The sequence below is a fragment of the Phaenicophaeus curvirostris genome, chromosome 1, assembly GCF_032191515.1.
Source record: "Phaenicophaeus curvirostris isolate KB17595 chromosome 1, BPBGC_Pcur_1.0, whole genome shotgun sequence".
In the NCBI taxonomy this organism is placed as follows: Eukaryota; Metazoa; Chordata; class Aves; order Cuculiformes; family Cuculidae; genus Phaenicophaeus; species Phaenicophaeus curvirostris.
This window is the reverse complement of record NC_091392.1, coordinates 147,059,321-147,085,185: the sequence shown is the minus strand read 5'-3', so window position 1 is coordinate 147,085,185 and position 25,865 is coordinate 147,059,321. Positions and strand designations below refer to the sequence as shown.

The 25,865-nt window shown below is 39.3% G+C and overlaps 1 protein-coding gene across 1 annotated transcript in view; it reads right to left on the bottom strand.

Annotated features, from left to right (window-relative positions):
* Positions 1-792: 792 nt before the first annotated feature.
* TUBGCP3 (tubulin gamma complex component 3) overlaps positions 793-25,865 on the bottom strand; it is a 51,129-nt gene continuing 26,056 nt past the window's right edge. The window contains exons 9-22 of the mRNA XM_069878152.1: positions 22,718-22,786; positions 20,660-20,792; positions 19,218-19,384; positions 16,655-16,765; positions 16,144-16,252; positions 13,257-13,446; positions 11,565-11,700; positions 10,703-10,771; positions 9,520-9,655; positions 6,863-6,951; positions 6,599-6,730; positions 6,074-6,214; positions 5,389-5,505; positions 793-4,151 (exon numbers count right to left, since the gene is read on the bottom strand). Coding sequence (XP_069734253.1) covers positions 3,993-4,151; positions 5,389-5,505; positions 6,074-6,214; positions 6,599-6,730; positions 6,863-6,951; positions 9,520-9,655; positions 10,703-10,771; positions 11,565-11,700; positions 13,257-13,446; positions 16,144-16,252; positions 16,655-16,765; positions 19,218-19,384; positions 20,660-20,792; positions 22,718-22,786 — 1,758 coding nt within the window. The 3' untranslated portion in view covers positions 793-3,992. The remainder of the gene's footprint in view (positions 4,152-5,388; positions 5,506-6,073; positions 6,215-6,598; positions 6,731-6,862; positions 6,952-9,519; positions 9,656-10,702; positions 10,772-11,564; positions 11,701-13,256; positions 13,447-16,143; positions 16,253-16,654; positions 16,766-19,217; positions 19,385-20,659; positions 20,793-22,717; positions 22,787-25,865) is intronic.

Here is a 25,865-nt window from a genome sequence, read left to right as displayed (position 1 = left end):
GTCCTGCACTGCCACGTCTACACAATTTTTGAACATCTGTAGGGATGGTGACTTGACCACTGCCCTGGGCAGCCTTTTCCAATGCTTCACCACTCTTTCAATAAAGAAGTTTTTCCTAATATCCAATCTAAACCTCCCCTGGTACAACTTGAGGCCATTTCCTCTTGTTCTATCACCTGGGAGAGAAGAGACCAACACCCACCTCACCACCTCCTTTCAAGTGGTAGGAGAGAGCAATAAGGTCTCTCTTCAGCCTCTCCTTCTTCAGGCTAAACAATCCCAGCTCCCTCAGTCACTCCTCACATGATCTGTGCTCCAGACCACTCACCAGCTTTGTTACCCTCCTCTGAACACGCTCCAGCACCCCAATGTCTTTCTTCCACTGAGGGGCCCAGAACTGAATACACTATTCAAGGTGCAACCTCACCAGCATTGAGTACAGGGGGACAATCAGTTCTCTACTCCTGCTGGCCACACCACTTTTTATACAAGCCAGGACTCTGTTGGTCTTCTTGGCCACCTCGGTAGGCTGCTGGCTCATGTTCAGTCAGCTGTCAATCAGCACCCCCCAGTCCTTTCCCACCGGGCAGCTTTCCAACCACTCTTCCCCAGGTGTGATCTAGATATCTGTATCTCTCACTAATATATATGTATATACACACACGTATTACTTAATTTTACAAGTACAATTTTGTCCTGCAGCAGGAGGTCAGCAAGAGGGAGAGGGTGCAGGGCTCTTTCTGGATATCAAGAAATGTCTGACAACAAATGGCTTAAGAAAACAGCTGTTTTAATGTGACAGAATAGAACCAGGAATATAAATTGGATAATAAGAGGAATACAGGTAGCGAGTAAACCTTACAATCCCTCAAATGCTGGGCAGCCAGACTTCGTGCAGCATCAGGCAGAAGCTGGATGGATTTTCCCTGTGGTGCACTGCACAGGTCTCATCCAGGGAGGGTTGCTTTCTTTCCACGCCTGAGTGAGCAGGATGGGCTGGCATGGGGCCTTCCACCAGGTTCCCATAGAGCTGCTGCTCCTGCTGACATTCAGGCTGCTCAAGCCCCAGGTATGAGGCCCAGTAGAGCAAACATCCATTCAACATCACCAACTCAGTGAATACACCACCTTCTGCAGGGCTGCAGCACACACAGATCTACCCCACAGCTGCACTTACACACACAGTCCAGCCAGCAGCTGACCCCTAGACATTCTCTCTGCCACAAAAATCTTCCCACTGCAGCATCCCGGGTTGCTGGCACCACAGGCACACCTCCTACCCAGTATCCCACTCCAGCTGTGGAACTTGGACCTCCATCACACACACTCAGGAAAAGGCAGAGGGATTTAGTAAGCAGACAGGACAGGCTGCCCTGATAAGATGAAGGGCAAGGCTAGAAAAACATACTGACCAGCAACCTGTTTATGCATGATTAGCCCTTTTCATCTGCATATCTCACTCTTTTCTCACACCACCTCCTTACAAAATCACTTTTGGGCCACCTGGTGAAAGCACTGCTGAAGAAAAGGGTGAGTGGGTTTCCCCAGCATTCTTGGTTGGATGGTTGCTCCATGCACTGAAGCATTTCTAGGCACAGCATCCTGCAGTGCAGTTCCTTGTAGGTGACGCTGTCAGCATTTCTGTTCCAAGAGCTTTATAAAATCAGTCTCCTCCTTCATACCGATGAAGATGCTTTCACAAAAGCTGTGCTTTATGTTACAGAGAAGCAGCACTATGCAATACTGACAGCACCTTGAAGGAGAAGGACCCAGCTGCAGGTGAAGGCAAAGCATAAACCAGCAAAAGAAAAAAAAAATAACAGCTGAAATTGCCATAAAAATCAAAGATGCTGTCGTTAGTTCCCATCCATTTCCAGAAGATCTCCCAGCAGAGCTGGTTCAGCTACTCCATGCCAGGGGTTCAGAACATTCCCCACAACCTACTGGCTCCGAGGGTGGCCATGGCTCTTCCCCAGCTACAGGAGTGGGAAAAGCCATTTCTGAGAAAGAGAGAAGAACGAATGCCACTGCCAGAGAAACTGAAGATGTCAGGAACAGTTCCCATGTGCTACCAGAGTATTTTCCTGCAGAGCTGAACAGATTATTGTATGCCTTGCCTTTCAAATATTTATCAATGCAACAAGTCATAATTTTCTACTCTGTTTTGAAGTGTTGGTGTAACTTACTGTAACAATGCTGTTAATACTGTTATTTCCAAGCCCAAAGGAATAATTGAAGTATTTATTGTTCAACTTTTGATGCACTCCCAATGAGTACTTGGCCCTTACAGCGTAAGGCTGACAGATGATCACAAAGATTCACCTGTTTACTTTTATTTTTCCATCTTACTTGAAAAGGGGTCACTGGCTTCCTCAAGCTACGCACATGTTGCACCACAACTGCTCAGTTTTAATTGTAGGATCAGAAGCCATAAAAAACATGTAGATCAAAATAAACATGACAGCTGCTGGGTTAGGAGATAGATGACCTGTCTCCACTCACAAAGGGGCACTGAGGATAATCACAGGTCCCCACTGACCCAAGTCTTCTGTTCCTTGTGTTATCCAAAACGCCCCTCCCAGCCTGGCAGTCAGAGCAGCTCCTGCAGCTGTGAGGACTCTTCCCAGATCAATGGATGTCTGCAGAATTACCCCAAGATGATAGTTCCCAGTGTGGACACTACTGTGTGTTTCCTGCATACTGCTGCATTCATTTTTGCACTGAAGTGAAGTAAATCTTACTCTGGAACTAGTTCTCTAGTTCTGACACTGATGCTGCCTCTCTGGACAAAAAGGGCAAAAGGCAAACAAGGCCACAGATATGGATGATCTGAAGATAACTATTGCTTAAAGAATTGTACATATACCTAAATATAGACAAAGTCTAGTACCAAAATCCTGTAATGGCTAGGGATCTGTGTATCAACTTGCTCCTAACTGGAAGCTTCTGCTTTCTTACCTTGTGGAAAAACCCTAATCTTTCAATTACAAAAAGCAAACCACTTGTCTGAAAGATAATTGTGTTTTTATTTTTCTAAGCTTGCACTTGTGGAACATAATAAATGACCTGATATAATGACAACTCTGCAAAAGAAGAGTCCCCCTCTCCCAAACATGTGGACAACAATATATAAATATTTACAATGAAAAAATAGGGAAGAGAATGAAGTCAACATCAGCCAAGTCAGTTAAACTCTGCACATCTGATTTTGAACACAGATTACTTTGTTAAATTCAGTCTTAATCAAAACTTTCCCTTCACTGTACTGAGGCTTCAACTTCATTTTTTTTTAGATCTTATATGCAATAGACACACTCCTGCTCTGCTTCTCTAGTTTCCTCCTGTACAGTAGCCATAGAATTTCCTTACTATTTCTTTTTTTTTTTTTTCAGTTTGCCAACTCTGAAAACAACAAAAAATTAAATATAAATTTGTCTCCTGATACAAAGTTTCTCACACGGTCAAACACACCACAACACTGAAAACCAGCATAATGAAATGCTGCATAGCTTCTCGACAAGGACATGAGGTCTGGGTCCTAACCTGTTGGCTTTAACAAAAGCTCTCTTCAAATAGAACAAGTATATATAGAAAAAATAACCTTCTTATTTTTCTTGTTAAAAAAAGGAAATGGTGCTTTCTATAAACAAAAGATGCAATTTGACACAGATATAAGTTATAGTGGAGAGAACTCAGAAAGCTTCAAATAAAATTGGCATTAGTTTAAAAGGATGATTCAAGAAGTGGATTGGAAGAGGTTTGATCAGCCCATTTAGTCTGGTTATTCAAGAAATGTCAGTGTAAAAAAAACCTACTGTTTTTGCTTTCTGCTACACAGTGTCACACGACCACATGACTGAAAACATGTTGCCTGCAGAAATGATAGACACTGATCACACACAGTTGGGCTGTATTACATCAACGCTGATTGCCTTGTCCAACAAGAGGTTCAACATCCTTCGGATACCGAGGTGCAGTCCTTAGCAGTTGTTTCACATATGTGAGCTTCGTCTGCCTCTAGTGCCCAACGACACACGAAGCCTTGGCTCTCTTGCCTTATAGTGTTCATTGAAGTCCAATCTAAAGCTAAGAAACCGAAGGCTTTCATCAGAACTGGTTGTCAGCAGGACCAAGAACTGCTGGACGATTCCCTGAAAGAGAAGGAAAAACCCAAGAGACAGCTAAGAAAACTCCAGTAGTGTATATTGCACAGGGATGCCAGGTGATGCTCAGGTCTGCCAAGGAGGCAGACAAAATACAGTAAAGGTCAAGCAAAAGCATTTATACTCAATTGTTAGCAAATGAGTTATGCTGGAATCGTTCTTTCTGCAAAAACCCAGAGCTTCGTTTTATCTTCAAACATCTGCCACGCACTTCAGAGTCTCAAGTGCAGACAGCTCACTCTTTGAAACTGACCCCATTGTGTCCTGCTGGTCCTCTCCATCCCTCCAAAGGCTCCCAGGGGAGCTGCCCCTGCTTCACTGCTCACCCTCCCACAGCAGCCTCGCCACAGCCAGAAGACCAACGCAGGACCCAGTCTGTGCCAGCTGGAGACCTCTCCTTGTTTCTGTGCTGTACATACAATGCAGGCCAGGCCAGTGAGCAGAAACCCCTGCTCACTTCAGAAACACAAATTTGATACCAGCCTTACCTACAGCTGCAAGTGGCACCCAGAACAACAGAGCATCAGCCAAATACAGCTGTCAGTGCTGCTGACCTAGTGAGCAGACACTATAGATTTGGAGCAGTTTATATGTGGGACTTATGCTTCTGGAGCCCATCTTCCCATTCAGCTCTAGTCATGGGGCTGTGGGAGTCCCACCACATGCAGGAAAGCAGAGGACTTTGGGAGGATGGGAAGACTCACTTGAAGAGCTCATTCCTGATCTCCACTGAATATTATACAGACACGCCTATAACTAGGGCACCTCATTATTTCCAAAGACGACTGAGGCTGGCCAGGGAAGTCCTGCATGGAAAACCCACAGTAGGGATCAGCAGGAATACTGTCCAAGCAGGCACAAGCTACACTGTCAACTTGGAGCAATCTTGTAGAGCCCAGAAACTACAATCTATTTCACAGCCTATGGTTCTTAAAGAATTTGCCTCTATTCTCCTCTGGGTAGGGTAATTTGCAATATTTGGACCCAGGAGCAAACTCTTCCCATTTATTCAGCTTTGTCAGGGGAACATACGTGATCACAAAACCTGCTGTCTACTGAGGAACAGTGAATATATATGCTTCTAAGTACAGAAGCGAAGGATGAAGAACTAGATCTACAAACTGTACACATGAATACAGAAGTTATACCTACACCATATCTGAAATTGATTTCTACATATCAAAACTCAGCATCCATACAAAAAAAAATATAATCTAAAGGGCACCTGGTAAAAGTGAGTGAGTATTCGCAGCTGTGAGCACATTTTGGGTATTGAGTCTTGAAATTCTTTTATCCTCTTGTTCTCTTCCTCCTCTTCTGATGCAGTTACACCCCACTTGCCCTACGAAGAGACCAAATAGTTAAGAGGTCAAGCAGCACATGATGAAAGTTGCTAATTGGGCCACTATATATATGTTTACATAACCCAAGCGTTGCCATAAGAAGCCAACCATGGAGCCCTTTAGTATTGAAACTATCAGTCCCCTTGTTAATTGTACAGCACATGGAAGTAATCTGAGGTTAGCCAAGCAGGCAACTCTCACACCAGCACTGCACGTCCCACATACTGACAGTAGGGAAGCGGGCATGGAGCTATAGCATTTTTTACAAAAGATTTCAGAATATGAAAGCCTTTTCCATTTTATTCATCTAAACTAGACCTAAATATCTTAACCTCCTACGTCTGCTGCAGAATCTATTCACCTAGAGGTTTATGACAATACAGAAGTGAAAAAACACCATTTAGCAGTTTCGTTTGAATTCAAGAGCTGATGACTTTTTACATTTGTCCCAATTACATTCTTCATTTTTGCTGCACCTCTACAAGATATCTAAAATCTTCCATCTATCAAAAGACAAGTATATCTGTCTCAATTAAATTTCATGTTCTAGCAATATCCTTACTGTACCTCAAGCTCACGCTGTTTTTTCCTCTCTTCAAATTGCAGCCTCAGCTGCAATTCCTCCAAAGCAGCTCTGTACATGGCATCTTGGGCATTCTGAAGCTCAATGATCTGATCAAAAACAGCTCGAAGCTGGTTGAGAAGCACCTGTGAGAAAGTTCAGACACACCTGTGAGACAGTTGTACAGCAAGAGAGTTTTAAGTTACTAATATTGTTCAAAACCTGAGTAAATTAGACCATTTTTTTTTTCCACATACAGCCAGAGAGACTTTTGTAAAGCTTTAAGTCAGCTGCTGCACGATCACACAGCTTCTTAGGACCAAACCCAACTGGCTCACATTATAACACGTTTTATAATCAGCATTTGTGTCTGTGTCTGAGTAGCACATACAGAGCCCACCATAATAAGGTCTTATATCAGAGGAAGGAAAACGACTTCTCCTCTTGCTCCTACAATGTAAGAGAAGGTGATTCCCAATGTATAAGCCAACATCACAAAGCTACAATTTAACGTGAAGGAGATGACTTACCCTGGAATCACTATCCAGCAAGCACCGAGCTATGATTGTGTCTAGAAAAACTTCATGAGCTGCAATGATGTGATCCAAGTCCTGCGCTTGTTGGACCTTGTTCCACAGTTCATCCCACGAACATTCAAGCACCTGCAGCAACGATTCAGGATTGGGCTGGTTTGATTTGCTTGATGACAAGCTCTTTGAAATTTAAGACACGTAATACACAAAATATTAAAAGTACTTCATTTTTAAGCAACTAATAGGATGGATAGAATATACCTCAAATGTAATATAATACTGCATTTGATGTATGAAATGGACCATTTCTGATGCCAGTACGTGACACTGATGTAACACTCCTGAAAGCTCTGTAAAAAAATCCAAAGAGATTGCATGTTAAAGACTGCAAGGATAGGCAAAGACATCAAACCAGCTTGGTAAATGTTTTTCTACCAAATTGAATACTTCATAAAACAGCCACTAATCTGCAGTAGTGGCTGGCAACAGATGAGCAGAGAACACTGCACAATTAACTCCTAGAAAATGAGCCAAAGATTACATCAACTGTGTCCTAATACAGTGCTGAAAACTCGCCGAGTATCTCAAGTGAAAAAGACCCTCTCTGTCCCAAGAGATCAAAATACAGTCATTGTCCCATGCATTCTTTTGGTTGAAAATCCAAGGCTACAGATTTGCAGTTGCTTCTGGGGCCTCTCACATCTCTTACCATTAGCCCTCAAACCACACACAGCATATTTTTGCACTACTTTATTACACTAAGACCAAAACAGAGGGTGGTTATGACAGGGGTGAGGAATTTGTGGCTCATGTGGTCCAGGTTTGATTCTCTGGTCCACTATAGAGACCCACAGGTGAGCCAATAATGGTCTCAGCTGTTCATCTGTAAGAGAAGGTACCTCTGTTGCAGAAGGCTATTATGAAGATTATCATCAACTGCCAAATTTCTCTGCAATGAAGACACTCAGCCTTCTGGAATCAAGCAGATATCCAGACAGACGAAATAATTTCTAAAAAGCTGCCAAAGTAATTTGCTTCTGCAGACAAGCTATGAGACTACTACAAAAGGAATTCTGCATTTCTTTATCTTAGGACACTGCAGAACTATCCAACTGTCTGAAAGGCGTTAGAACAAGCTACTCTTCTTCATTTCTTATGCCTCTGCAGGAACACTGCCCCTAAAACATTAGGTTGCACCTACTTTAAATAGGATCAATGAAAAAGCCTCCAGTGCTGACTAAACAAAACAAATAGCTCAGCACCGGTGAGTTAGACAAATCAGTCTTGCTTCTTCCAGTTACTGACAAGAAAAGAGTGAGCTTGATATCACTGTCTAGAAGGACACCTTTAAACCATGAAAACCCCTGGCTGTTTAGACTTTGGGAATTGTGAATAAAGCTATCCTTGAAAGTAAATGCTTCTTCCTTGTGGCTGAAAAACAAAAGATGCTGCAGCTGCTCCCTCCTAGCAGTTACTGTCTTCCATTTGGTGCTCTGTGACTGGAAGAGCAAGGTACTGTTTTGGAGAGAAAACAAAAGCAAGTTCTACTATTTCTTCATAAATCAGCACCGGGGTGTGCCGTCCATGTATTTCAGTAAAACCTCTACTTGCAGCTTCCAGCTTAGACATGCCAGTGAGCCAGACTGACTCCTCTCCTTTTAGGTAGGAGGCAGAGTAAGTCTTTGTAAACATATTCTTCTTTGTCAGAGGCACAAACTGAGAAATATAACGCTCTGCTCCTTCTATTAATGATAGCTATAAGAGCTTGGGTAGCATTTTAAACGTCTGTGTTAGTTAAAACACAGCCAAGTCTAAAGGCAACAAGCAAAAGACCCATTATTTGCAAAGGATTGCTCCACAGCAAACCATAAAAATGGTCTCCTGAAGGTGGGCTGGAGGGGAGAACAAAAGAACAAACAAAACCCTAGCAATGGGAGAGAGCTCTAGCCTGAAGACCCTCAGGTGATGAGAATAAAATCTGTTAACAATCCCACAGTCTCGAACAGAAAGCAAGAATGCACTGGACCACTGCTTTTTAGTCAAACAAGCAGTAATTTGGAACAGGGAAATGACAGTAAAATAAATCGTATCTCACAGAAACAGAAAAGAAATCTAGTCATCCCATACAGTTCTACATATCAGCCTTGTGTACTGGAGCAGACTTTACAGGAGCTTGTTTCCCAGCAACCTTCTGAGGCCAAGGTGTCCACACTCACTCACTAAGCAGTTTGTAATTATAAAAACATAAATATACCTTTGTAAATATTACTATGGCACAAAGAGCTGTAACCCTCAATAGCTATTTTTGCTGAAAGAAACAAAGATAGGTTAAAAGAGTACAGAGGCTCACAAATACGACTATACTCTCAGCTGAGAAGTTGGATCATGAAATCCCAGTTCATTGAACATATACCACAGCCACTACACTCAATAGCTTTCCCATTTCTTTTCAAACATCTGTTTCTCTTATCTCAGCCTCTTCTGTTCTCAGTTAAACAAAAGCACAGGGAATAAGCGAAGGTAAAACTAGTAAATCCAGAAGTGTGCCTGTGTGAGACTTACTAGCTCCAGCACAAGAAAGAGAGACACAAAGGGTAGAGATAGGAAGGCATCAACGAAGGTGAAAAAAAGGGAATGAAAATGTAACAGTCTCTTTCCAGAGACATGGGACATTTTTCTTTGTTCACTGCTACAAAAACTCACAACCAAGGATTAAATAAAACAGGAAACTTGCATTTACAATGTTATTTTATCTTTGTCATAATACAGCATTAAAGGTTCAGTTAAGAACAACAACAAAATACAAAATTCATCTCTCTCAACAGACTTTCCTTGTCCCTCCTCTTAATACAGTTTTAAATAAGACAATCAGACTTCTATCAGTTTACCAGCATGTCATTCATTTATGCCTCTCTCACCTGGCATACTTTTCAGAAGCTTCGCATTGCACATGTGCCCTTTCCATATATCAGTAAGAATATATTCCATTCGCTTTGCTCTCCAAAGGAAATTAAATACTCTCAGATAATGGCTCATGCACTCACGTGTAAATACCTACAAAACAAACAACATATCATTGTAGTGAGGTGGGTTTTGGTCTCTTCTCCCAAGTAACAAGCAATAGGATGAGAGGAAATGGCCTCAAGTTGCACCAGGGGAGGTTCAGTCAGATTCGAGATCAGGAAAAATTTCTTCACCAGAAGGGTTATCAAGCACTAGAAGAGGCTGCCCAGGGAGGTGGTTGAGTCAACACCCCTAGATGTGTTTGAAAGGTATGCAAATGAGGTGCTCAGGGACATGGTTTAGTAGTGGACAGGTATGGCTGGACTCAATCTCAAAGGTCTTTTCCAACCAAACGATTAGATGATTCTTTGAAATTAAACAAACATACCATGTGTTCTGAAGGACCAAGAACCTCTTCTGCAGCCCATCTTATCTGACCCCTGTGATTTACTAGTTAATATTGTCAAAACAAAATTCCTGAAAACTCCAGAGCTTTTGGAAAGATCCTCCCTCGAGGGCTGAAATGAGTTATCTAATATTGAAGTAGGCACAGGGCACTGCAGGAAGTATAATAAGGACTGAACATAAAGCCTAAACAGTTCACATTTTTCAAACTACGTCTGCTGGTCAGACTCACATTTTCATGTCCTGTTTAAAAAAAGAAGTCCTGAACAAGTACCTTATAGAGGCTAAATACATTCTGATCAATAGTGCAGCTATTTTCTCAGTAGTTCGAACACTACCTAACAAATTTAGACAGTACAAATAGGTTCTCCTCAAGTACATTCTTCAGTTCCTTGCAAATTATCTCAAATCAGCAGGTACAGATGAGTAATAATGGAAGAAGAAGAGCACTCATGCTAAAATCTCTGATAGAAGAAACAAATCACTGATTTTCAGTAATGGTTATTTTAAATGTAGCTTTTTGGCATTTATAAGAATTTATAAGAATTGAGAGTTTGGCTCAACTGTTTATATAGCAGGTGCATGCTAGATTGCAAAACAAGAAGTCTCTCTGATCTCACAGTCCAGATCAAAAAAAAGATCACTTCAATTACTTATCTGAGACACATTCACACCAGCAGTATAGGACATTACCGTTGCTATTGGCCCATCAACATGATAGTCTAAGCTGAAGACATCCCATCCAGTGTCCCCCGGAGAGACCTGCATTAAAAAGATAAGCTAAGTTCAGTGTAGAATTAGAGCATACTAGCACTGAAGACCAGCTCTTGCTTACTCCTTCATTCTCCACAGCCTACGAAAAAACAAGCATCCACATCAATGAGAAACAAGAGATCCTCGTTGAGTGTAGTACGTTAAGCAAAACTTAATCGAAGTTTAACACAGAGGTGGGATTCATCTCACCCAAGTGCTGATGTTTGTGAGGTCAATGTTTTTCCATTGGAGCTAGCAAAGGAAATGAAGGGAAGGAAAAACCTTCTCAGGCAGGACTCGGCCTAAGGTGTGGGTTTATTTCAGATGCTACAGCACATCAGTCACATGTGGAGTGGAGCTTTTTCATTAATTCAAGTTTCTTAGCAGAAGTCTCCTTCATGAAATGCACTTTCATTCCTTCATTATTTGTAACTACTGGTGACAAACAGACCACCCCCCAGATTCTTGTATGAGCAACAGCAGTAGGAGCTGCTGCAGAACCTCAAATCAGGGCCACCAGCATCAATTACTGTTAGATCCCAGGCAGTCAACTTCATACTGTCAATGAAATGGCTGTAAACCCACAATACAAACAGACAGTAAGCAGGACCTGGGAAAAGACCTATTGAATGAGGTTTACATAATTCAAAGTCAATTTTGGTGGAAAAGGGGGAAGACAAATGTATTTACTATAAACACAGATGAAAATTTTGTTTCATATAGATGTCTGCATGCATACACACACACACATAGACAAAAAAAAAGGTGTGCTTTAGCTCAGACTAAGCATGATATAACAGACCTCCAGAAGCCGAACATCCAGTCGTTTGAGAATCTCAGGATTATCAAACTGGGCATTAGTTGCCCTCACCGCTGTTTCAAGGATTCCAGTTAGATTATGCTGATACAAGGTTGTAGCTGGTCGCGCAAGCTCTGGCCTGGTGGTTATGAAACAAGCAGTCAGGCATATTACTGTGATATTCTGCAGCAGCAGTTTGATAGTAACTGCAGCACACAGTGAAACGCTTACCTGATAGACTTTCAAAACCTCTCGTGTTACTCTTTCAGTCTTAACCACGAAGAAAATCAACAAGCAAAATATTTCAAACTGCCTATTCACGCACATCTATACACCTGAACATTATTAGCAAGTGGAGTAACTTTTTCCTTACTTAATGCCAGTAATTTGAAACTGCTAGGATTACTAGCATAACTATTCTGTAATTTGAGTTGCATTCATATCTAAAATGAGGCAGATTACATGATGAACACATCAAACCAGTAATTTCATTTGAGTTTTGAGAGACTTACTGATAGCCGTCTCACAGGCTTAGAAGTGCTGGCAGAAGCACAGAAACCAACCCCCTCTACCTAACTTGAACTTTACAAAAAATTGCAACATGCAAGTAACAAGCACCTCGTACAACTCCTCTCCCCCCTAAATCAGCACTGGAAGGCCCCTCAGTACTACTGCCTCAAATGTAATACTGACTCCACAAACCAACCTTACTCTGCTTCACACTCATTTTCACTTAAAAAAGCATGGCTATGTACAAATCAAGTGACAGGACAAGGGGCAATGCACACAAACTGCAATGCAGGAAATTCTACCTTAACATGAGGAAAAACTTATTTACTGTGAGGGTGATAGAGCACTGGAACAGGCTGCCCAGGGAGGCTGTGGAATCTCCTTCTCCGGAGACATTCAAAACCCACGTGGACACGTTCCTGTGCAACCTGCTACAGGTGAACCTGCTTCAGCAGGGTGGCTGGACTGGATGATCTCCAGAGGTCCCTTCCAAGCCCATTCTGTGATTCTGTGAAATCGTCACCAGACGATGTTGATTTTGATTTACAAGCGACTAAATGAAAGCTCTATTACAAAGCCTGCCTTCTAGACCAAAGGAAAGCTTTGTAAAGGACATTCTAGGTAGATCAAGTTTCATTAGCGGCGCCAGCGTGTAAAAGCAGTATGCTTGCAAATACACATTAAGATCTGAAATGGATACACCTGTATGCACCTGAGTGCTTAAAACAGAGGCTGATGAGGCATCAATTAAATTTTTTAAAATGCACTGAGGGGTTTTGACACAATGTTCTGGACCAAACACCTCCAAAATATAAAACCCTCATATTCACAACAACACTAACTAGAAGCATCAGGAGCAATAGAAGTTTTCTGCTTAAACTTGCTGACAGGAGCAAGAGAACTGCTAACATCCTCGAGGCTGTCACAAGGTCAGTGTAAAGATACCTGTATTGGTGCCACTTTGTGAAATGGCACACTATATACTTTCTATCAAAAAGGAAGAACAAAGCTTAAGCCTCAAGGTCAAAGAAATTAAACCTCAAATATATTTTACAAGTTGTTCAATTAAACTTTGAGTAATAAGACACTTAAAGGGTGGTCTTCCAAAAGCAAAAAAAGTTTGTGCTAATCACGCACATTTGCAAGTGACAGAAATTCGACATAATTACCCTTCCTAACTCTTACTTGAGCAAGTCCATTAAATGCCTGATAAAGTCTCCTTGACCAAGTAGTAAGTAGCGCCTCATGGCCTGCATGTGCTCCAGTAAATTGTACTTCTTATTGAGAACATCCAGCAGGTATTTGCTGGTCTCAAAATAAGCTGCATCAATTTTCTCTTGAAATGCATTTTCCAGATCTGTGAACAAATCAGCAGCTAAAAAAAGAAAAAAAAGTTAAAATTAAATTAGTATTTTTCCCAAACTGAGGCAAACAAGCTTTGAAATTAAAATATACAAGCAGAGAAATTGCTATTTCTTCTGATCCACGATACTATACACTCCCCATATTCAAAGCAAAAGCAGGCCATACTTCAATATTATTATTTTGAATCTAGCTTGTACTTTCCAATAAGAACTCATATTATTTCATCGCTTCTATATAGAAAGCCATTTTTTTAGCTTGATGAAACTCTGCAATTCACAGAATCAAATAATTTGAAGACTTAAAACTCAGAGTTAGGGGTAATCTTTGTTGGGGAGGGTTTAAATCAGAAGTCACTTCTAAGGGTTAGGGGGCAGAAACTGAAGAATCGGTCAGATCACTCAACAGAAAAATATTCCCGCAGAAGTATAATGAGAGAGGAAGGAATATGCTTGCATTACCTGAGAAACAGCTAGCAACCTGATGCTTTCTTCCCTACCTGTTATACAGGGCAGCTTGGGAGCAGAAAGTAGGACACCACCCTTTAGTATGAAGCATATTTCGCTCTTTTATACAACTACAAGCTTATTAAGAAAGGGACTGCAATAAGGCTATTAAGAGGTAGCTACAAGTGTGGCTTCTTCAGGCAACATGGAGCAAAACTCCAAATACCAGACTGCCAAGTATTGTAACATTCAGACCTTTCTCAGAATTAAAGAATATACTCCTCACTCTCAGCAATTTTTAATTACACAACTGGGTAAAAAACTAAGATCCAGGTACCAAATTAGCTAAGACAGTGTACTACTGTAGTTTCAACTTGTAGTGCAGACAGGAAAAATTAAAACCAAGTTCACGTTGTTCCGATGAGATTCAGCCTCAATTAATAAAATGCTTCTAAATTGAAAAAATAAGGAGCGGTTCTAATAAAGTCACATTTTAGTGAGGAAAACATCACAATACTTGGTTCAATGACATTCCCTGAGGTTTCTAAACTCTCATCCAGTAATCTGTGAAGCTCTCCATAAGACACCAAACACACAAGCAGAGATGTCAGAGATACACTGCTGTACTCAAAATCCCCACACTAGAAGAAGAATACTTCTTAGTCAACTAACGTTCACGAAGCTTAGATGTGAGACTAAATACAGCTTATAGTAAGGAATCCTCCAAGTGCCGTTTCCAGTCACTGAGAGCAAACCAGGAAAAACAGTTCACCAAGTTCTCTGCTCACTCTGGGCAAGGCAGAGGTCTGTGGTGTAGTCTGACAAAGCAATTCTTGCATTGCTCAGGTACAGAAGCATGCAGCAGTGTTCCCACTGCTGGGGAAAAAAATAGGGAAAATCATCCATTTATGCAAATGCATTTGTCTTATTGGTAGAAGGCAGTCAGAATTTTTGATCAATTCTGACTTTCATTTAGTCTTTCCTTGTCAGCAGATCCTGCCCTCTTACTTAATATCTTCAAAAGATGGGTTCAAGTGAGGCTGCCTGCATGCATGGTGGTACCAGCTTTAGAGGAACAACAATGAACTTCCAGAAGGAGTAAAAAGCTAAAAGAGGGGTTTCACAGATAGAACACACTAAGTTATAACACCCCAGCGATCTGTTCCTGCAAATGCCTTTCCACAACGTGCTGCAAGCCTAACAGGCAAAGCAAAAGAGGGAACAAACAAACCCCAAAAGTTATAAGCCAATACCTTCAGCTACTGGACACAGGCACTGGGCCTAGGACTGCCTCAGGGCACTGACAAAGCCAACATGGAGCAGGCAGTTGCCTAGTTTGTCTAAGGCAAGGCTGCTAAGTTGCACATGCTGGCCTCCACTCAAGTAGGAGGAAGCATGTGTAAGGCACTACTTATGGCTGAGGACATAGGGACCAGTCTCAACATCTTGTTATTCCAAGCAGACAAAAAACTTCAACCTTTCTCCTCTCTTTACAGCTGCCCCCCTTGCCTTTAGGGAAGTGACTTCACCACAGCCCTTCATCTCCCAGACTAGAAAATTCCAGTTTACACAGGTAGCTGTAATGCACCATTTCTGCATATGCATAGGCAATGCTCACTCCTCAACTGACAGGTAAGACTACTGAAAAGCTTGCTTACATAAAATCATCAACAAGTTTTTAAAGCTGTAAAAAATTATCTTGGGACATTGCAAAATCCAGAAATGGGTCAAGAAAGAGTCAAACAAGAAAATCTGACAGACAAGTCCATGAATTGCACTTTAGAATCATAGAAGACTTGGGGTTGGAAGGGACTGTCCCACTGTTTTTACTGCTCATTCTTTTATTTACAAATACAGCATTATTTACTATTTTTCATCACCAAATTAATTCAGTATTACAAAACTGTATGATGAAGCATATTTGAGAAGTCACAAGCACTAAATTCTTACTGCAGTACTTAAGAATCTCTGCCCCTGCCTTCACCCAGCCCTTTCAACTCTGCTGAAGGCAGACCAGTTTTCATTCAGAAATCTGGCATTAACAACCATCCAGCAAACCTATCAAATTAAGAAAAGGAAATTACACATACGCATCTTCATATATCTTTTGTAAAATGCTAGTACACACTAAAAACAACTATATTCGAGGGCAAACAGGACTTCTGTACTCTTTCCACTATCCTACTCTGAAAAATATCAGTTTACAGTCTAAACCACATTGTGCAGAACTCAGTTCAAAGGGAAGAAGTCAACCAAAACTCTACCATCTTTTGAAGACTCTGCAGATTTTGCCACAGCAATCACTTTCGTGGATGGAGTTTGATCATGACAAACTTGATGCAAGAAGTTTATGGATTTTCCTATTAGGAGGACCTGGGGGGAAGAAAAAGGATTATTTTTTTTTTTTAGTGATTTGCACATAAGAAAAGAAAAACACTAAACAAAACAGCCACCCACAGCCACCAGAACAACGGGATATTTTGTCATCTTCCTGTACTTTTACCTTCACAATCCCAACCACAGCAATCCAGAACTTCAATGCTAACACAGAAAGGTTTTAAACAAAAACCTTTTTTCCCCCTTGAGATCTCCTTAAAGAAACTTTCAGTTTGAGAATGGAAAGGAGAAACAGTCTTATAGCCTTCCTCAGAAAACAATTCTAAAATTCTTAGCAGCATTATTCATTGTTCAATTTTGTCTCTGTTTTCTTAATGGAAATCTAAGTAGCAGCTCATGGCAAACAAATCATTAGCAGGTTAACTTTTAATTTCATACCTTTTTCGATTGTTCCATTGTAATAAAAGAAGGGATCATTGATTTCCTCAAAGTGTATTTGTCATGCCACAACCGATCAGTTTTTACTGTAGGATCTGAAGCTACAAAAAACTGCAGATGGAAATAAATATTAAAACCAAAAGATGAACATAAACTCCCTCCCCAAGAGTTTCATTTTCATATTCAGAAAATGGTAAAAAATATTGTTACTCTTTAAGCTATTAAAAACACACCATGTTATTCATACATGCAGAACTGTCCTGCATGTATGAATGCAATGGATATGTTAACTGTATGTTGACCAATATGAACTCTGAAAAAGAAAGTTAAATAACAGCTCACGTAATTCAATCTCCTCTGTACGTTATGAAACCTTGACTACCTCAGGGTAAAGGGTACTATCGGTAAAATACCCTCTATGAAATAGAGAGGTGTACAGCATTTTCTAGCAATTAGTTATATAGTTAAAGTAGAAGATAAAGTTGAGAACATATGTACAATATGCTTTTATTTTGCTGGTCCTATTTTTACTCAAGCTCCTTCAGATTTCCTTTGATTTTAACAGATGCAGAATTGCTGAAAAAAACCCACCTAAACAAAAAAAAACCCAAACAAAACAAACCCAAGAATTCAGCAACTGAATTGGTAATGAAAATCCAAGGCCTTTCAGCTCCATGCAGGAGAATATTTTTATCTGTAGGAAACTAAAACTACTTGATTAATTTTGTTAAAATGGCTGTGGATGGATTCTGTCCCCATCCTGCCAAACAAGGATTTTTTGGACAAGAACTTTTTTCACTGCCTCCAAATACCATTTCCACCAAGAATAACCCATTGTCTTTGTTCAAAAACTGTGTCTATGGCACAAAAACTGTAGTTTTCAGTATACCACATTCAACAATCACTTTCAGTATTAAGAACACCCTTACAGCATACATTTAAATTTTTAAACAAACAGTCGAAAGCTAATTAACGATATAAAATCCAAAAAAGACAACATCTCACATCTGAGGAGTAGCTGGAAAAAAAAGTCAAGTCTATTTTACACTTCTAGCCATAAAGATTCATAGACATTTGCCACAAGTCTCAATCTTTCAGGTCAGTAAAGATCAGCTGTGGGTGATATTTGTACTCAGTTTAATTTTGACCCAGATGGATAGTTTTAGAATTCAGACAGCATATTTCAAACTCATATTAAGTTACTCGGATGTGTCTCAGAAGTGCTCAATTCATTTTTTTAAAATGATTATTTGGCTTCTTGAAACAAACAAAAAAACCTGTCACTTTAACAAGACTACTGATTAGAGACGGAAAAAAGAGTTGCAAGAGCTCAAAAAGGCATAAAAGCATTCTCAATAAGAAAAAATTGACAGTTACTAGAAATGGCTGTTACACATGACAGAATAAATAACTCTGTACAGGTTCTAGAGGAGCTCTGGAACCATAAATCTCTTTCACCCAATCTGACAAACCAGTTATTTATGTAACAGAGTAAGAGCAGGTAATTGTCCTGGTTTCAGCAGGGAGAGAGTTAATTTTCTTCCCAGTAGCTGCTATGTTTTGGATTTAGTATGAGAATAATGTTGATAAGACATCATGTTTCAGTTGTTGCTTTTTTTTTCAGGTAATGCTTGTGTTCAGCTGGAAGAGAGTTAATTTTCTTGCCAGCAGCCACCTGTTTCAAAGTCAGCATGAGCAGAATGTTGATAATACACTGATGTTTTTACTTGTGGCTAAGAAATAGACGACTTTCCCAAGTTCCTATGCTCTGCTAGTGAGCAGGGGCACAAGGAGGCAGCACAGGCAGGCAGCTGACCCAAGCTGGCCAAAGAGATATTCCATACCATATAATGTCATGCTCAATACACAAATCTCAAGTTGGTCAGGGCCAGGGTTTACTGTTCCGCGTTGGGATGGGTGTCAGTCATCAGACAGTGACCAACTCATTGTGCATCACTTGGTTTGTATATATCATTATTATTATTTTATCCTTATTTTATCTTCCTTTCTTCTCCTATTAATGTGTCTTTATCTGAACTCATGAGACTTCCTTTTTTATCAGTTGTCCTTCCCATCCCATGGCGGGGGGAAAAGGGAAGAGTATGAAAGTGGCTGCATGTCCCTAGTTGCTGGCTGGGGTCAAAACCCCAACAGTAGTCAGGGTAGAATATTCTGAATTTTATTTCAAATACTAGGCTTGTATTCTAAACAGTCAGCAAGAACTCTATACACATTACTATTGTTACATTAAGCAGGAAAAGAGAGATAACTGTCTCTCTTCAGAAGCAAACATCTATTGTCAGTCCACCATTCTGCCTCTACAGAACAGACCCAGGATACGATTCATTCAAAACAACATACTGCATCAACGCAACCTCCGGATACCACACTAATCGAATCCATGAAGAGTCACATTTCACGCTGTTATTGTATATATTACCTACTTATATGTTACACATTTCCATCATGGTCTACTTGTCAAATTCTTCTCCAAGCTTCCCACAGGTTTTACTCCCAAAAAGTAAACAAACAGAGAAAATATTTATTGTGGCACATACATTACCTCATGGTATGTATCCTCCAGCTCTCCATCATAAATCCAGCGATAAAGGAAATTCAGCACAGGATGGGATACTAGGCCAAGAATGTGTTGAACCAGAGATCGCATGTAGGGATCTCCTGTTTTAGTATAGGCATGAACTGCTGAGGCAAGTTCACCCCCTTTTCTCCCTGTAAGATCATAGGGGAGAGGGTCAGAAATATATGAAGGAAATACATATATATATATATACACACACACAACACTTAAATTCATCAGTCATTGATTTTAACTAGTCATATGTCAATCACAGCTTGCAGAACAGCAATTCTAAAGTGCAGCAAAAGCACATTTTTTAATGTTGTCTGGGAATTCCTAGATTTTAAGGCATGAATCATTAATCTCAAAGTATTAAGCACAGTTCTCTAACACTGTGTTCTTTCTACGCTGTGGTGGCTTTGAGGAGCACAAATTTCTAAGGATCAGATTACATATGAAAGTTAACATCATACTTTTCTTGCCCACTATCCCCACCAGAAGAATATTAAAGGAGCCTTAGTATGTTTTCCTTCTCTCCCCTACTTGACACTCAAACAACATACCTTTCCTCCTTCTTTTTTATAGTTCCCTCCATAGCTCCCCTTTAAGCAATATCTCCTGTCTCCTTGCCATTGAAAAGAAACCGCTCTTTACTCCCAAAAAAGATCTAGTATTTCATTTGTTGTTACACTGCACAGCTTAAAAGTTCCCTGCAGCATAGGTAGTAATTTAAAATTTTTCATAAAGCCCACTTTTTTTCAAAATTGTTACCAATTTCAATAATCAACGTAACAGATATAAGCTTTTCTTGTTCAAGATATTCCTTCCAAAGTGCCACAATCTCCATTATTTTGCAAAGACAGCAAAGCTGATATACCCCTCAAGGAAGAATACGGCTTTTATGTTGGTTACTGGCCAAAGTTTTGGCTAACTCTGACACCACTCCTCAGCTGTTTCTTGTGGGTTGCCAACACAGCCACACACTCTTCGCAGATTTGTAATTTCATTGTTTCACATGAATCTGCAGACAAGTTGAAAATCACTCCCATATGTCATCTCAGAGAGAGGAAGAGTAATATTCATACACAGAGAAGAGATTGAGCCAATCATTTCATACTGCATCAGTGGGGGTTTTCTACAGTGTAACATTATCTGAATGATAACTAAAATTTCATAGTTGAAAACCACATGCACTTAAAATCTGAAGAATTTCTCAGGTTTTAAAAAAAATCCAAGTAGCACAAGCTTATCAAAAAATCACTATAACGCGTCACATTTTACTTTAAAAGAGAAGTGAGAACCTTGTGAAATAGCTACTCAAAATTACTAAAACATAACAGTAATGTTACTGAGATCCACTTACTGCATGCACAACCACTCAAAGTTACACAAATTCTCCAGAAAACTTAAATCTAAGTTAAACAGACCTTGACAGTGATCAACAAGTGCCGCAAGCGTCTTTAACCTTATTTTAGGATCATACGTCCAGACTAGAAGACGGCGAAGCGTTAAACTGCTCTCAAGTCCCAAATTCACACCCTGATCATCTTCCAATTGCAACTGATAAAATCAGAAACAGAAAGACAGATAAAAAGGGCAAAACTGGAGCAAAACGGTCTTTGTTCTGAAGTTAGGTTTTTACTAGTGCACTTGAAACGCTCAGCATTATATGTTCTTGCATTATATCATTGGTTCAAAACCCAGAAGACATACATGTGGAAACAAGAGAATCAAGTGCAGGTGAAAGGACAGAGAAAAGCAGTAGGTTAATAGGGCAGACAGCACAAAGGACAAAAAAGGTTAAAGAAAGGAAGGTAACAATAGCAAAAGGAGAGAAAAGCAAGGGAAAAGAGAGCAGAAAGACAGCAAATACTGGACAAACAGATGATCAGAAAAGAGCAAAGAAAAACGTTTAAAGGAAAGGAAGGATGTAAGAAAAAATTTCTGTTACTGCAGAGCCACATTATTTTAGTTCATCATGGGACAAATTCTGTTCTATGTCTTCCTCAAGAAGCAATCAGAACTTAAACTGGGTATGCAGCATGATTAAGGAATTGCTACCACTATAAAAAAAAAACCATTTAAAGCTATGATAAGAAAGATCTGCCACAATGTTTCTACCACAAATCTATAACATCACGGAAAATGAAAGCCAAATATTTGCATCTGAGAAGTGGCTGGATGTTTGCCTGCTGCTGAGAAGCAGGGAATGAATTCCATGTGTAGCTTTGCTTCCACATACAGCTTTTGCTTTCCCTATTAAACTGTCACTAACTTGACTGACTTGTCTGTTTGCCTTCCTTCTATTTTTCCCCCATTCCTCAAGAGACAGGGGTGAGTGAGAGGCTGGGTGTTTGGTGGGTTTTGGGTCAGGGTCAGCTTCCCACAAAGGCAAACACAGTTTGAAAATAAGCAATAGCGGAACTTTTTCATTTTCCCCTTAAATGCTTCCCCTACAACCAGACTCATCTCTTCTTTCAAAAGGTTTAGTGGAGTGGGAAAGGTAGCAGCTGCATTGCAAAGAAGTCATACATATTCTCACAGTCAAGGAATTTTAGAAGTTAGAATAAAACAAAGCTCCAGCAAACCAAGAGAGCAAAAGTATTTTGGACAGAGCAGGAAATTATTACAAAAAGAGCAACTGAGTAAAAGGCAAGAAGTACGCATGACAGGTATTCCAAAAGTCAGGAATGATAAAGAACTGCAAATGAGTCAAAAGGAATAGATGCTTTGAAAATGCTTAGAGAGGCCTATGACTTGAACCACAGATTTTTTTTAAAAAAACCTGAATTTTAAAGGGTATTTTAATTTAACTTTAGGTGAATTCTCAGAATAATTTTTTCTTGACTACAAATAATGAACTCCTTGAAAGTCCCATATAAAAAAACTAAGCTGAAAAAAATCTGATTTTTATTTTAGAGGTAGCATCTAGATGCGCACATCTGTAAATATTTCTGGATAAGCAGCAAGATTATCAGCACTGAAGTGATCTATACATCAATGAAAAGTAATAAAACACTGAAACATCTTACTCTTTCAATACAACAGAAGAGACATGGAAAATGCATTAACTGCCTCAGGCAGAACAGAAAGTTGAAACTCTTGTTTCTAGCTGCCAAATCATGAAATAGAGAAAGATTTTTCTCCCTTCAAAGACGTGTCATGCTCTTTGGGATCTGAATGGTAAAGATCTCACACAAGATGAAATTGACAAAAAGGATTAAAAAAAGGATAGAAGTTTAGAAATACACATTATATTCCTTGTTTACGTAACACAAACAGCAGTGAGTTTCTAAGAGAAAAATATTAATTGCTGCATGCATCCAAAGACTTAAGAAATTTATAAGTTACAGAGAATTGTGTCCACTGTCAATAGAAACCACTGTAGATACTTCCCTTTCTAAAGGGATACCCAAGTATAACTTTTAGGAGATATTCAGGTAACAAAGCAAAATAAGGAAGTTAAATAGAACCATGTAACTTACCTGAGAATGTAAAACAGAAAGAAGCCGGTAGTATTCTTTAAGTTCTTGATGTAAGGCTGCACAAAAACTCTGGAAGAGAAAGAGGAGAAAAATTAAAAACAAAATCAGGAACAGTCCTGCAGTTCTGTAATAACTCTTATCCTATCACCACACTACGAAGGTACTTAGAAATTTCCTAAAATGAATCAAGCTACAAGTTTCAACACAAAAATTAACCCTTAGAAAACTGGCCATTATACAAGTGCTTCCTTAAGAGATGTACAGACCTCTTCCAAGACTACAGACACGTTGTCAAGTGACTTCGTTTCTTGCTGTTTAATTGAACTATAACAAGTGTAAATCTCCAAATAGAAATATCATCTCAATAAAGACATCTAATATGCTATAGGGATGTGCAAATCATAACATGACACAGAAAAAAATTTTCTTTAATAATCATGTAAAATGAAGTATGCAGTAAAATCAGAGTTCCAATTTCAGGAAGGTCTCTAATAACAGAGCAGAAGTTAGGCTACCAGCATTATATTACAGTATAGACAAGACATGAACAAGAAAACAAAATGCTCATAAAAGAATGTGCTCAGTAAATGCTGCTGGATCTACTACATCAAGTACATTAAATTTTTGGCCTTTTATCAATCGACAGCCATATACAATTCTTCATTGGCCATGGAAGAAATGAAGAGCAATGAGTATATCCCAAGAAACCTGCAAAAAGTGCAGAAATTAACAGGCCTGAAGTAAAGCAAAGATTCCTCTTTGTAAAACAATTCTAAGCACAGCTACTTGGGTTGTTTAAAAATAAATAAAGGGAGATTTTAAAAAGAATTCCTGAAAAAAATATTTGTTAAGTAACCGATAGTTTTCCACTGTTTGGGGTCCTGGAGTTTTGTTTTGGTTTTTTTTGTAATGTTCTTAAGCTAACATGCAGACTAACAAAATTCCTGCAACATATTTTCTAGAACAGAATTAAAAGTATGACTCATTAATTTTGAACAGAGTTGAAAACTTTGGACTTTAACATTTTGGATGGTTTTTTTGTAGAATTTCTTTGGGGTTTTTTTTTAAATATTTCCATGCCTACACAAAACTTCTTCAGAAAATTATTTCTTAACCAGTTCTCAGCTATGACTTTGATAACTATTTTAATGGACTTTCTTAAAATAGGAAATTCCTCCAATCCTTCCCCTCAACTCCTTTTTTACAGTCATCATAGTCAATGTAATTTGGGAAAAATAAGGAAAACCTCACACAAAAAGAGCTCAAGAGCTTAAAATAAAATATTTATTCACTAGAGTACATGCAACGAAAAAATCATTACTACAAGCACAAGGAGAAAATAAATCTTCTTTCCTGCTTAAAGGCTAAGCAGCCTAGGGAAAAAAATATCATTAATCTTGACACTGTATCCTTTATAAGCAAAGAGAGTTCCTTTCTTCAACTCAAAGTTATAAGTTAGAAAGGGATTTGAAATTCATTTTGTTCCAGAGGATACTGAAGGGCAAAAAGAAATCCCCTTATGTGCAACCCCACTTTACATTTCTTCTCACTTGCTTCTTCAGTACAGTTTTGAACCTATTGAAGTAGCACTTGCCAAGATATAGAGCAGAGCAGATAACATTCAAAGGCACTATAGATGTACTCGGAAAGTGACAACAGTAATTGCCTCTGGCTTTAACAGCCGAAATGATGTAGGATCTAAACAGATCAGCTTTTCAGAGAAGCTTTAAAATATAAAATTTACATCCAGTGCAAATTCCTATGTTACAAACTCCAGATTTTTGTTTCCCAAACTGTTGCAAAAAACTGGACATTATCCTAGAATTCTGAATAGGTCTAGAGAAAAAGAGAATTCAGGAAGGAAACAGAACGCTTGTTCAAGAGAAACAAGAAATAAAAATGCCCACTACTTCAACTGGCTCTAAATAGGCAAAATGTCAAAATATAGGACCAGTTGTATTTCACTGCTGTTAATTCTTTTTTGCTTTGAGGACAAAGTAAAACTTAAGCTACTAAGCAGCAGAGGTAGAAGAATATAGTCTTAAAGTGTAGTACACTGTTATGCCTCTACTCCCGGTAATGGTCAACATCTGACATTTTGCATGGTAAAAAGAGTCACCAGAAACATAATAAAACAGGTGACAGACATCTTATCCTACATGTGGTTTAAAGATGGGTTTACACAAGTATTCATTTAAAACATTAAGAAAAAGATTTTTTTAGAACATACATACTCTTGTGCTAAATTTTTAATGCACAGTGTGCAGTACCCGAAACTGTCAGGTATAAAAGCCATAAAAGAGCAGCAGTACACACCCTTTTTGCCCAGATACTGACAGCAGGAGTAGAATATATATTTTTATTTGTACAGTTATGTCCTAGTAATATATAGGAGTGATTGCCTCCAGCAAAATTAACAGCACTAAAGCTATGCAGATTCAGCTAACTAACTGCACAGCCTTCTGCACAAGATTTGAAGCCTGCATATAAGACATTGCGCATGTAAATTCACTGAAGAACTGAAGTTCTCCCCTTGCTGTAAACTTGAAGGTTAAAGCCAGAGACCGTACAAATAAGCATAAGCAGAAAGCTACTAGATAAGGAATAAGGAACTTCACCCAGGTATATATAATGGGGAGAGCCTGAAGAAAATTCATATACAGTAGCACTACCATATAAAACATGGAAATCAGCATCGGATCACTAGAAAAATAATTATTTATATGTAACTAAAAGCGTTACTTAGAGTAAGAGACAGAAGGGAACAGAACAAAACGTTAGAAAAGTAGGAAGCGCTACAGCATCTCTACTGACCTCTTAAGAAAAATTAGATTGAAGGGAGAAGCACTTCAATTTCTTGGCAGATTAGGTAGGATGTTATGGCTAGAGGCAAGGATAACATTTCTGTCGAGTCAGAAGGGATAATATCCAGTTTTACAGAGGGAGCAAGTGAGAGGAAACAGGAATGCCTTAGCAGTAAATGTGGTTTTGGGTATTACAGCAGCTGTGAAGTTACTGTAGACTATAAATCATGATGATGAAACCTATAAAAACAAAAACGAATATTCTTTTGATGCTGCATTCAAAAGAAAGGGCAGAAGATAATGGGGTATTTGCATTTTATGTAAGTTAGTGCAGTATTAACACA